General features: G+C 42.4%; 1 protein-coding gene across 1 annotated transcript; it reads right to left on the bottom strand.

The window, feature by feature from the left end:
* LOC8075268 (protein LITTLE ZIPPER 4) lies at positions 3,276-4,772 on the bottom strand. Its single transcript, XM_021462819.1, has 2 exons — positions 4,597-4,772; positions 3,276-4,039 (listed from the first exon to the last, which is right to left on the bottom strand). Exon 2 carries the CDS (start codon positions 4,021-4,023, stop codon positions 3,709-3,711), a length of 315 nt encoding a protein of 104 aa, XP_021318494.1. The 5' UTR covers positions 4,024-4,039; positions 4,597-4,772; the 3' UTR covers positions 3,276-3,708.

Below are 13,559 nucleotides of genomic sequence, written 5' to 3'. Positions count from 1 at the left end.
CGGATGTGCTCATAGGCATAGGATTTGTCAATCTGTGTTCAGAATGAGTGTGCATGTGTGTTGGGCATCTATGTCATATTGTGTAATTCTAAAAAAAGAGAGAGATGGATGGAGTACCTAGAAAGCTATACACAGGTGGTTTTAACACATTATTTGTCTAATAATATATACTTTCTCCATACTCGTAAAACAAGTCGTTTTGGACAAGTTTTGGGTCAAACATTGGGAATATAAATCATAAATACTTTTAAGTTGTTGAGTTTGAAAATATGAAAACCATACGAATAGATTTGTCTTGAAAATTATTTTCATAAAAATATATCTATACCACTTTTCGATAAATATTTTTATAAAAATAAAAAGTCAAAGTTAGACTTTGGAGACCGTGTTATTGTCCAAAACGACTTGTTTTGTAGGTATGGAGCAAGTATATGATTGTGAAGGTTGATTTAACACGGTATTGGAATATGGCATAGATCTCTAAAACTTGTTCACCTTTGCACTTCAAAGTCTTTTTGTAGTAGAGATAGTAATACTTACGGCACGTTTGGATTGGGATTGCGATAGGGAATGAGAAATGAATTGCTATAGCAGGAAGGAATATGGAATGGGTATGCTACTCTTTATTTCCCTATCCCTATTCATTTTTCATTATCCAAACATGGGATCAGATCTACCCCACTCCCTATTTCCCTACCTCACCTTATATTTCCCAATATCCAAATAGCACCTTAGCAAAACCGTATAGAAATCATGCATAGCTAGGTTTTGACAAGTAGAAATAGAGGCTAAGTTTTGTTTTAAAAGCCTAATTCAAACACCCCCATCCCCCCTCTAGCGTTCTAATAAGATGTTGCGTGAACCATTAGATATGATCTTTTTTTTATTTTTGAAGAAAGATATGATCTTATTATTGTAATGTGTATGTACACAAGTTTAAATGAACATTAATATTGTTAGACACTCGACCAAGTGGACCATATTATTAGACTATGATTAAATCAGCATATTAGGGATTGTTTGGCACAGGTTACAACAGCTTCATGCATGAGCTATTGTGATGTTGTTTTTCTCTCCTCTTATAAAGTCAGGAGTTGAGATGAAGCTGAAAAAAATAGCTTATCCTAGCTCTCCTAATTTCTCTCTCTCTCCCATCCATGCATGGAGTTATTGGTGAAGTTGTTTTATCAAATAGTTTTCCCAAAACAGCTCAGCTTTAACTAGAATGTTGCTCATGATACTTGAAGCTGAGCTATACGGCTATACCAAATGAGACCTAGTTTGGCACATAATATTAGGTGCACAAATAGTGCCTCATACATTAGATAACCATATAGTTTCATGATCGACGACGAATCAGTGTCGTTCGACAGTTTGTGAATTCAGCTATGAATTATCTAAAATAAATCAGTGAATAATACTTTTAATCATGGATTATCTAATCAAATCAGTAAACAGTACCTTTAATCATGGATTATCTAAAACAAATCAGTGAATAGTACTTTGAACAGTCAAGGTGATGCGGTGGACGATTACCACGTCAATTTCTTCAAAACAAAAACAAACACCTAAATAGTGAAGTAATCAGGTGCTATATACAGTACTCAGAAGGTCTTTCCAATGTGACTGCTACTCAGCGAAATAAGGGTGTTCTTTTGGTTTCGGATACTGTAGCACTTTTTTTTGTATTTGATAAATATTGTCCAATCATAAACTAACTAGGCTTAAAAGATTCGTCTCGCAAATTACAGGCAAACTATGTAATTAGTTTTTGTTTTCGTCTATATTTAATGCTCCATACATGTGCCATAAGATTCGATGTGATTGGGAATCTTGAAAAAAATTTAGAAACTTTTTAGAAACTAAACAAGGCCTAAGATCTTTTCTTATCAACAAGAATCAAATGCCCCAAGTTTGTGAAGCAATCAGGTGTTTTCTTCATCTTTATTCGCAACAAGAAAAAAAAGCTGTTCTTCATCTGCATCAACGTTTTCACTTCATCCACGGTAGAGGAATTCATGGCATCTACCGATTCTGGTCAGTGTGAAGTTGAGCGAACAAGTTTTCCCTTAGGTCTTGTTTGGATGTAGTCGGATTTGCATCAATCAACATGTGTTGGGGTGGGTTAGAGTGGAACTTAAACTAAATTACACCCAAATCCACTCTAACACATGTGGATTGAGGTGAATCCAACAACATCCAAACAAGGCCTTAGGGTCTCGGTTTGTTAACATAGGCCGGGAACAGCCTCCAGCGTGGCTTCTACACAAAGTTAGGATTACAGCAAGATAAAGATGAACAAGATCTATCTATCTACTTGAGATACAAGAAAGCAACAGAACATACTATCTGCGCTAGGTACAGAAACCGTAATCATCTTAACAGTCAGTACCTAAAGTATCTAAATTCCAAGCTAAGATGAGCTAGTGACCATGATTAGACAAGGATCAAGATTATGTGCACGTTTAGATTTAGTTAATGTATATGCTAACTTGCTAAGTGTAATTTAGCGGATCATTCCCTGTGCACACTGGTCTGTGGACCATAACAATGTCCTCCGTCTGCTACGCAAGTCTCACAGGGACTGTTGGATAGACGGTTCGCCGTCGGATTTGTCAGGCGTATGTTTGGTTACAATTGTGCAACAGAACAGCTTGTCATGGTGATGTAATCTAGGAAGTGTGGTTCTGTCAAATAGCTCCTGGACTCTGTGGGGGGAAAAGCACAGCCATGAAAGGCATGATGCTTCTTGCATGTAGAGCACAGGAAATAAGGGTTACTGATTAGTGCAATCTATAATACAGTTTTTCTCTTTTTTGTTAATTCCCTCTGTTGTGGTTCCGATTGAACTTGGCGCTGGCGGTGCCCAGTCAGCCAATTGGATGGTTCTACGATGGGAAATTAAACTCACCTAGTTTAGTGCGACAAACTGATCTAGTATGTTTTTACTTGGCAGAGAGTAATGCTGGCGACTGGTGAGCGGTGACTGTTGGCATCTTGATTTTGACTAATGGATATGCCAACAGAGTATCATGCTTATGTTGGAGGTTAGTTTCTGTCCCTATAAACTCCTGCATTGTGACATGGAGCTTGAATGCCACTTGTACAAGTGTATAGCAACTTAATATATCATTGTTCATCAAGGAGATCTTATCCTTGTTCATTTTATCCCTAGACTAGACACTATAGTCTCATGGAGATTGAATGACACTTGTACAAGTGTATACTTAAGCAGCATACATATCCTTGCCATTTGTGCAGTTTAAGAAGCTATCTGAAATGAACATTTAGCCTTCTGAATTGTCAAGCCTGATGATTGTCCTATTCTATTTGATATTTTTGCACAGCACTTAGACAACCTACATTGCACTGAGTTTTTCATGTAAAAAGATTGTACCACCATGCAATAGATTGGGCGATTGGCACATCATCATCAAGCATGCAGCAGATAGCTCTACTTGTGCTAAAGATTCCAGGGAAGAAAAATACAGCACACGATGACCCACCCAACTACATATATATACCCCCCTAATAACTGATCTAGCTATCCCTCCAGAAGGACTAAGCAGCACATCATTATGGATGCAATTCCATTAGGCCATCAGCTAAAAGTAAGCAGACGTTCTTGACATGCATCCAGAAGAGGTAAACCGGTAATTAATGATAACTACAAACTCATAGCTCGTGACTAGAACTAACTAAGCCGCATCAGTTCGCGACCGCCTTCTTTGGCTTGGGCGACGCCGCCTTCTCGTGGCCGCCGTGCGCCCCTGGACCTGTAGCGGCCGCATTGAGGTCCGGGATCGGCGTGCGGTTGCCAGCTGCCGCCGCCACATTCCCGTTGGACTTGGCGTTGCCGTTGTTGGTGGCCGCCGCCGCCGCCGTTTTGGCGATGCGCTGCTTGAGCTCGGTGAGCAGGGCCTGGTTCTCGTGGTTCAGCAGCAGCGCCTTCTTGCGCAGCCGCTCGTTCTCCTTCATGATGAAGCAGTTCTGCAGGTACAGCTTCGCGTTCAGTCTGTCCATCCTCAATCGCCCTTGCCTGCCATGCCACAACAAGGAACGAAACGAAGTTAGATAGCAGTCAGACATGGTTGCATGCTTGCATCCCTGACCCGCCTGCGGGGGGCCCATGTTGCAGAGTATCAGACCAAATGCAAAATGGAACAGAGTGCTAGCAGAGCAGCAGCAGTAGATACTGAAGCACGTCCATTCTGATTTCTGAAACTTCTATTCAATAAAAAAAAAAGAACTGTAGAGCTTTCCTGATTCTAGGCACATCATTACAGTTACACCATTGTTAATTGAACATACAACCTCCCACTAGAACATCCAACTTGCAACTTTGCAAGGTTGGTTGCCAAGGCAAATAAACAAATCAAAGGCATTGGGGGCAGCAGGTTGTGTAAAGCAGAAACGAACAAAAAGGGAAGGAAGGAAGCACCAAGAAGTGCTCTGCTACTTCTACACCAAAGCTAAGAGAGAGGATGAGGCCCCATTTGCCACACATGGATCCATGATTGTGCAATGCATGCACGCAACTATGCAAGAACCAAGCGGCATCGCCATGGAAAAAAGTGACGAGACTGAGAGCATCACCTCGTTGGACGAAGCCGCTCGCTCGCTGCCGGGGACAAGACGGAGTCGCTCACTCAAGTAGCAGAGGCCAGAGGAAGGAGGCCGGGGAGAGATTGCTGGTGGGTGAGGCTGGAGACAGGCCCGCAGGAGCTGGGATCGATGGCCAAGTCCACTACTGCCTTTTCAGCCTGTGTTGGATGGATTGGCACATCCGGGGTGGGGTGCGTGGTGGGTCTTATTTATAGGCGCGACCTCGGCCTCGCCTCGCCTCCCTGACGCGCGGGACCGTGTGGTGGCACTGGCATGGCATGGCATGGCACGTACGAGGGGGCTCTGGCTAGTGGCTAGTCTGCCACTCATGACCCCTTTGAACTTGGCGCAGAGGGACAGAGGGGATGCTATGATGCTTGGTCGTATAAGGCAGGCAGGAGGGAGGAGGTGCGCGCAGGACGCAACGGGCCGGCCGCCGGGGGCGGAGAGCGAGGCCGGCCGGACGGACGGCGGCAGGGCGGCGTAAATGGTGGCTAATCATGAGGCCGGGGTGCTGCCTGCCTGCCTGCCTGCCTGGCCTCACCTCACGTGATGCTGGCCGGCCGCGTCTAGGATCGGAGTAGATTTCTTCCGGCCGGGCCTTTGTGCGCGCCACCGCATGCACGCTGACTGCACGTACGGCCGGACGTGTCTCGCCGTTGCCGGCCGGCCGGGCAGAAAACCGCACGTACAGAGAAATTATGGTCCGAGTTACTGTATGTTGCTAGCTTTACCTTTTTTTTTTTCTACGCAGGATGTTACTGTGTACAGGTATATGGGCATAAATTCTTTTTAAGCTGAAAGTATGCCCCCGTTCCTTTTGTGAAAATTACATATGCCCAGGTCGTGTTGGAAAAGCTCGTACTCCGCGTGTAGCTCAACCACCGGCATGCCACATTTCACATAAACATAACAGGCTACGATAACCTGGACCATCATCATAGCTAAGGCTGAGGTAAGGTCTTGTTTACTTTACCTCAAAAACAAAAAACTTTTCAAGATTTCTCGTCATATTAAATCTTGCAACACATGCATGGAGCATTAAATATAGATGAAAACAAAAATTAATTGTACAATTTGTCGAGACAAATCTTTTAAGCTTAGTTGTTTTATGATTGAACAATGTTTGTCAAATAAAAACGAAAATACAATACTACATTGTCAAAATTCCAAAAAAATTTGATCTAAACAAGGCCTAAAGCTAGCCATGGTTTGTCAAGAGGTGATCATGCATCCACCGGAGTACCGGACACAACAAATAAATAAGTCTCCATGATTTCGAGAGCTCCAACGTGCATTGCTTCTCGCCACTGTACTTCATCCTTCCATTGCACACTCATCAACCTCTACTTTTACAGCGGGGAAGTGCAGTAACCGATGTTGTCGTTGTTGTTTTTTGACAAACAGCAACCGATGTTAATAGTCTACTAGAGCATTTATTTAGTGGTTTGACACTGGTGGCCAAGCCAGTATCAGAATGGTTAAGTAGTAGTGACAAAGAGGTCAAGCTGCGTAGTACGACGAGGGGGAGGGGGGCTTCAAATGATGATGATGATGGGCCTCGGCCGGCCCAAGATTCGTAATGATGGCTCGCCTCCGGGTCCTCGCTCATCATCACGCGCCACACCTCTTCTCTCTTTTTTTTTCACTCTCTTTATTACCGTCTCTCCTTTTTTTACAGTACATACATAGGGGATGATTCATGATTATCATCGCTTTACTGCGCCACCATCGGGTGATGATGATCTCCTCTCCCAGCAATTGAATGCCTCACGATTGAAGGCCCTTTCTCAGCTCCTCTGTTTTTACTGCACGCCTGTCATCTCCTCATATCTTTTTTGCTCATCCTTCTTTACCCTTTTTCTTTTTGGCTGATGAACGTGGTTGCTGACCTGCTGCAAGCAGCAGTCCCTGAAGGAAATTCATGTTGCGGCACTAGTGGACTAGTGGTGCTGCTAGGGTAGAAAAGGAAGATTGGTTGAGAGTGAAAAAAAAAAGGCAATGATTTTTAACAACCAGGCGTTAATAAAGGATGCAAACATACGAGAGCAATTTCTGAAGCATGTTTGGTTAGTTGCTAACGGTTTCTGAAAGTTGTACTCTATCCTAAGTCAAATAATTCTACGTTTGGCCAAGTCTATAGAGCAAAAAACACCAAATAGGTATCATAATATTGTTTTTTATTAATAAGTTTGATTACACACAACATGGTTTCACATAGGATAAAATAGAATGGCTTTTCTTTAGAGATGGAGGGAGGTTGTCCCCCAAAATGCAACTCTTAACATTTCTAAAGTCGAACTAGTATTATTAGATTAATAATGGGATATACTTTTTATAGTAAATTTGGTTGAGGCAAAACAAAATTTATTATTATGACCTTAGTCAAAATTTTCCAATTTATGGTTCATATAACTTGCTAATAAATAATACTCCCTCCATTCGTCTTTGCCCCCAAAATAAATAACTTTCTAAGATTTAAATGTTTATCTAAAACAAAAATCACTACTACAAAAAATCTTTCCTATGACCTTTTTTCCCTCAAAGGCGGGCAGACTGGTGGCCCACTTTAGTTAATGCAAGCCGAGCTACCAGCCCAACAACCGTCTCGGTTAATAGGTTAATTGAGATGGTCACTATAACACAACTGCTACAGTTAATCTCCTATTAACCATGGAGATTAACCGTGGCGGTTGACCTAGTACACAAGTTAATCATGGGTGCATACAAACAAAAGTTGTCAAGTCCAGGAGACGTTCATTGGGAAAAGAAAGTTAGCAATGATACATGCGTGTTTTGCTAGGGTTCTAAATTCGTGTGGAAATTTTTAGAAGGTTATTTATTTTGGGACGATTGGAGTATATTATAAGTTGTTATGAGTTTTCTAGATATATGTTTTTTATCAAATATGTAGACATAATCCGTATAAGGTATGTAGCAAATGCTATATATACTAAGGTATGTAGCAAATGCTATATATACTAAAAAGATATAAAAGGTATGTAGCAAATGCTATATATACTAAAAAGATATAATGACTTATAATTTTGGTACGGAGGAGTTTGCATATGGTGGTAACCATGTATGGTGTGAAAGAAATGCTTCAGACACTAAACTTGTTCGACTGCCCCTAGAGGCGACCGCTAGAGACATCAACATAGCTAAATCAGAAAGAGAGAAAAAGAACTTGCTTTCTGCTCTTTCTGAATTCCACGGTGCCATTGGTTTCTGTTTCAGAAAATGGAAAGTGTTCTGGCATCTGCATCTTTAATGCACTTATTAGCATCTCTTTCGTTATTACATCATCATAAACGCATTGTCCATGGTTTGAATTTTGAAGTAAGGCCTTGTTTAGTAGGTGAAAAAAATTAGGTTTCACTACTGTAGCATTTTGTTTTTATTTGATAATTATTGTCTAATCAGATCAAAAGATTCGTCTTGTAAATTATAGATAAATTGTGCAACTAATTGTTTTTTATCTATATTTAATGCTCAATGCATGGGTTTAAAGAATCGATGTGACGATAAATCTTGAAAAACTTTAAAATTTTGGGGTGAACTAAATAAGGCCTAAGTCTGTAATATAAATAAACAACAAGGCATTAGCGTCAAAACAAAAGCTTGCTACTAAATCACACGATATTATATATAGTGGCATGTTCAAGGAAACAACATTAGCAGTTTAGCACCAAACGGTAGCCAATAAATGGTCAAATATGTTTGTTTAAGGGGATATTTGGTTGCTAACCATAGTCTACCACAACTAACTTTTAGCAAGTGTGGCAAGCCATAAAAAATGTGGCTAGCAAATTGGTTGTCACACTTTGTCATGCCTAAAGAAATCTGGCCATATTTAACTCTATGACATGTGGAGCTCAAAAGAATCATGGCTAAACTTAGTTGTCAACTAAATACTTGCCAACTTGATCAAACTTGCCTAAGATAAAGTGTGTAGCAAACTGTGGCTAACAACCAAACAGTCTCTAAATGTTGCAGTGTGTCCCATTAACTAGGGTATCACCACTTGAGAGTAGAATCTAGTCCTACATCTACATGCCATCGATGATATCACTGAAAAGTGCACCTTAAGCAGATTGTGAGTGCAATAGATAGACCGGAGTACCAGAGAGACGGATGCATCCATGTGAAAGGAAAAAATGAAGAAAAATCATATCTAACCAAATCTTTTCCATCCAAGGCACTAGGGCCTTGTTTAGTTCCTGAAAAATTTTACAAAATTTTTCAGATTTCCCGTCACATCGAATCTTTAGACGTATGCATAGAGTATTAAATATAGATGAAAATTAAAACTAATTACACAGTTTGATCGAAATTGACGAGACGAATCTTTTGAGCCTAGTTAGTCTATAATTGGACAATATTTGTCAAATACAAACGAAAGTGCTACTATTTCTATTTTGCAAAAATTTTTAGAAGTAAACAAGACCTAGGAGCAATATGATTGTACTGCTTGAACTCCCCTGCAGCAATGCTAATACAAGACACAGGATGACAGGACCAATATAATGATGCATGTGACGTTTCATAAAAATAAGAAGTTATGGTTCCCGTGAGTCCGTGACAGAGTGTAGTCGCGCGCGGTCCAAATCCTTGCCATAACCATCTTCCATATGGTCGCTCGCAGGTTCTGCTGGCCATGGAGACAGGCAATTGAAGATGCAATGCAAGTGCATGGCCACGATATGATAGCTTATTGAAAGCAAAGGCATCATTTGGATTTCCCCTTCTCGTGTGCTCTTGCCACACCCAAGTTATTGCACCCACTCGAAAGCTTCATCGATGCCGCTGTCCATCCATCGATGATCCATCGGGGTCCGGGGCTCTACTCCGATGTCCGATCCAACACATGTGCTAACACTGTAACACACACACACACGCGCGCGCGCGCGCGCGCGCATGGTGAAAGGAAAAAGAAACACACTTTTACTCGATTTGGCTAAGGTTGGATTTCTCTGTACCTAAGATCTATAAGCAGAGACCTCTACTTTTTTCTTTGTTTGAAGGATAGAAATTGTCTAGCAGCATATATATACTAGTACAAATGCAATGTAGTGCTAGTACATAATCGAGTAGACGCTGCTTGCTGATGGTGCCAAGCCAGCCTGTTTGCTTCGGTCGAATCTGCCAGTCATTCTCTGATAACAAATCAGTCAACGATACTTTCTATCACGACTTATCAATCAAACTAACGAGCAGACTTCACTTCACGCGCCAATGGCTGCAAGCTGAAATGGCTGCTTGCTTAAGCCATCCTGCGCCAACCGCCAACAAAGGAGCTGCTGCGACGGTTCTGCCTCTGCGTGTGCCTGGTCATCTCACAGACCAGGTTGGCCAAATATACTGTGTACGAGTAATTAGCTGCATGGTTTCTAGAAAGGCATGATGGAAGATGGCAGGCAGACCAAATGCAATGCAATCAGGAGATCGAGTACGTACTACACGGCAGAGGCGATACTAGTACATGCATGTGCACGATCATCAATGGGGTTCGGCGAAAAGGGGCTGCGCGCAGTGCACTGTAGGGTGCAGGGTCAACGTGTCGCATCGATTCGCTCCGCGGAAAACCATCGAGACCGGGAAACTTTTTCCTGCACGACAAAGCTTTTTTTCCATTGAGTGGTCACGTGCGACTGCACTCTGTCATGCACGGGACGCGTTGCAGCTGCGAACCACCAGCTCGTCCCTCAGCGGCTGTTGTTGTTAGCATCATTGACGTGTGCTGGTGCCACTGTACCGTACATACGAGTGTTCGCCCAACGTGTATCGTGAACGCGCGATGCATGGCTACTCGTCCATCACACACCTGTTGCTAGCTTGCTTCTCTGCAAAACTATGAGGCCATATTTAGTTTTCAAAAAATTTCAAGATTTCTCGTCACATCGAATCTTGCGACACATACATAAAGCATTAAATATAGATAAAAAAACTAATTACACAGTTTGTCTATAAATCACGAGATGAATCTTTTGAGCTTAGTTAGTCTATGATTAGATAATATTTGTCAAATAAAAATGAAAGTACTATAGTATCCAAAACCTAAAATTTTAAGAAGTGAACAAGGCCTGAGTATATATGGTACGAGTTAGAAGGAAGGAATCGTTGGAGTACGTAGACGACACTGCAGCATTTCAAACCAAACCTTAAAGTCTTGCTTAATTCACACCAAAAACTTAAAAAAAATTAAAATTTTTCGTCACATCAAATTTTTGGACGCATATATGAAGCATTAAATATAAATGAAAATAAAAAACTAATTATACAGTTTACATTTAATTTGTGAGACGAATCTTTTGAGTCTAGTTAGTCTATATTCAATCAATAATTTTCAAATACAAACAAAAGTGCTGCAATAGCAAAACATAAAAAATTTCACCAGCTAAACAAGGGGAAAATAAATTGTGATATTTGCCAGACGACCATCGATGTCGTGTTGAATGTCGGCCGACTCAAGATTTTTCGAATCAAATCTTTAAACACATATATAAAATATTAAATATAGATTAAAAATAACTAATTACATAATTTATCTGTAATTTTTGAATCTTTTAAGCCTAGTTAGTTCATAATTAGATAATAATTGTCAAATATAGACGAAAATGCTATAATATCCAAACGTAAAAAATTTAGCAACTAAGGCCTTGTTTAGCTCCAAAATATTTTGCAAAATTGACAATGTAGTTCTTTCGTTTGTATTTGATAAATATTGTCCAATCATAGACTAACTAGGCTCAGAAGATTCGTCTTATCAATTTCGACCAAACTGTGCAATTAGTTTTTATTTTTGTCTATATTTAATACTTTATGCATGTGTCTAAAGATTCGATGTGACGGAGAATCTAAGAAATTTTACATTGGGAACTAAACGAGGCCCGAAAAGCGAACGCCCATCTAGCTCGTTGTTGAAGAGAGCATCCATCCGGCGATCGATCTGCTTTTGCATGCACCAAACCACCGCGCAGCCAAGAAAGCTGTCTGTCGACCTGGCCCTGCTGGTGGACGACAGCAGCTGATCCCCTAGTCAACCGGTGTGTATATACATGATTCGAGTGGCACGAGCTGATTGATGAGCCAGCGCATGCAGCAGCCCAGTGTGATGGTGCAGCACATACGTACACGCACGCCCGGCCGGCTCTCGATCGTCCGAGTCAAACAAGGACCGGCCGGCTCCCCATGCATGGAGCCGCACCTGCCTACTGTACTCTCTCCTGCATCATGAGCGCACCTCGTTCATTCGGTAGCGTCGTAGCGGCACAGGAGTAGCCGGATCATCATGCCGGCGCCGACCGCCGACGAGACGATCATCATGTAGGCTGCTAGCGGAAGCAGAGCTACTCGTAACCCACAACAGGCTCGGCGCGGCGATCAGTCTGTGGTACGGTGATCTGCTCGTACGTGGAGCCGAGCGAGCAGAGCGCTGTGATGTTGCGCTAGCTAGGCGCCGGTGCAATTGCCACTCCCCCTCGATCGCAGATGGGAGAGAGGGCGACAGAAGGAGCGGTGCCGCCGGCCGGTGCTGGTGCTGGGCTTTGCCTGCCCGCGGCTGCCGATCGAGCGTAGTACGTAGGGGATGCAGTGGCAGTCGTGCAGCAGACTGGCGAAAAGACCAAAAATAGCAGCTCTACTCTTCTGCACAAACGGACCGTCTCGGCTCTCGCCGGGACGCCGGTGAAAAGGGTGACACTGGCCGGGCCGGGGTCGGTGTGAACGTGTACTGTAGGCGTGCAGACCCTAATAAAATTCTCAGCAGGGACACGCCCGGCTGTGGGTGTCCAATAATTTCACGTCCGTGCGTCCCGCCACCTTTCGCGCTGGAGTGTATCAAAATCCCACGTGCGACGCGACGCGTCTCGCTCGCGTTGGCTACGGACGGTCGATCCATCCGTTCCCACAGGCCACAGCGACTCCCGATCCGAGCCAGCTGGTTCTTGTCCTGGGAAAGCCCTGCCTGCCGTCGGAGTCGTCGTCGGACACGCGCATGATGATGCGTCCGACGAAACCAAAGCAAAAAGGCGTCGTTATTTTGTTGGTGCGGAGTTTAATTGTGCGACGGGTCGTTGAAGTTGAGCGAGCCGCGGATGATGCATGGCGCGGTGGTTTGAACAACGGTGCTGCGTGCCTGAGCGGCGCCGCACGGTGCCACGCCCCGCCCGACCGGCCGGAGTCTACCTGATTTCCCGTGACCGGACCAATCGAGCCGTCGACAAAGGGGGCGGCGACGGACGGAGGGGCCGGGACAAAACGCAAAAGGGACCGCCTTTTGCGTTTTAATATGTTTCTATATTTTCTTTGTCAGACTTTAAAAGGTTTAAATCTTTAAAAAATGAGATGCTGTTTTAGAACAGGAGGCGTATATACAAAAAGTTAATATTGTCTAGGGTACGGGCCCAACGCGCACTCTGCCGCACATACCTTAGTCCTACGACATTCTACTTACACTTCTACGTGGTTAGACGATATGGACTAAGGCTTTGTTTAGTTCACCACAAAAACTAAAAACTTTTCAAGATTCTCCGTCACATCGAATCTTATGGTACATGCATAAAACACTAAGTATAGACAAAAATAAAAATTAATTGCACAATTTACCTATAAATTGCGAGATAAATCTGTTGAGTCTATTTATTCTATGATTGGACAACAATTATCAAATAAAAATGAAAATGCTACAGTATCGAAAACCAAAAAGTTTTCGGAACTAAACAAGGCCTAATTATAAAAGATAGCAATAGCTTGTACTTTCAAATAAGCACCAAAATGAGTTTATCAAGATTTAGATTTAAAGTTAGACACTATAAGATAGAGCGTGATTTCAGGGGAAAAAACTGAAACTAGTTTCACAATTTTTAGAGGTAAAACAAAATTTCAATGATCTTTTAAGATTAAACCAGTTTTTAGTATTTTTAATTGCATTATTTTCCATGTAAGAGTATTTA

The sequence above is a fragment of the Sorghum bicolor genome, chromosome 6 (genome assembly GCF_000003195.3).
Source record: "Sorghum bicolor cultivar BTx623 chromosome 6, Sorghum_bicolor_NCBIv3, whole genome shotgun sequence".
NCBI classification, from domain to species: domain Eukaryota; kingdom Viridiplantae; phylum Streptophyta; class Magnoliopsida; order Poales; family Poaceae; genus Sorghum; species Sorghum bicolor.
Note: the sequence above shows the minus strand (reverse complement) of the source record. Positions and strands in the feature narration are given on the sequence as shown.

Bases quoted from the DNA above. Each gene is read 5' to 3' on its own strand.
- LOC8075268 (XM_021462819.1), bottom strand. From the start codon at position 4,023: ATGGACAGACTGAACGCGAAGCTGTACCTGCAGAACTGCTTCATCATG.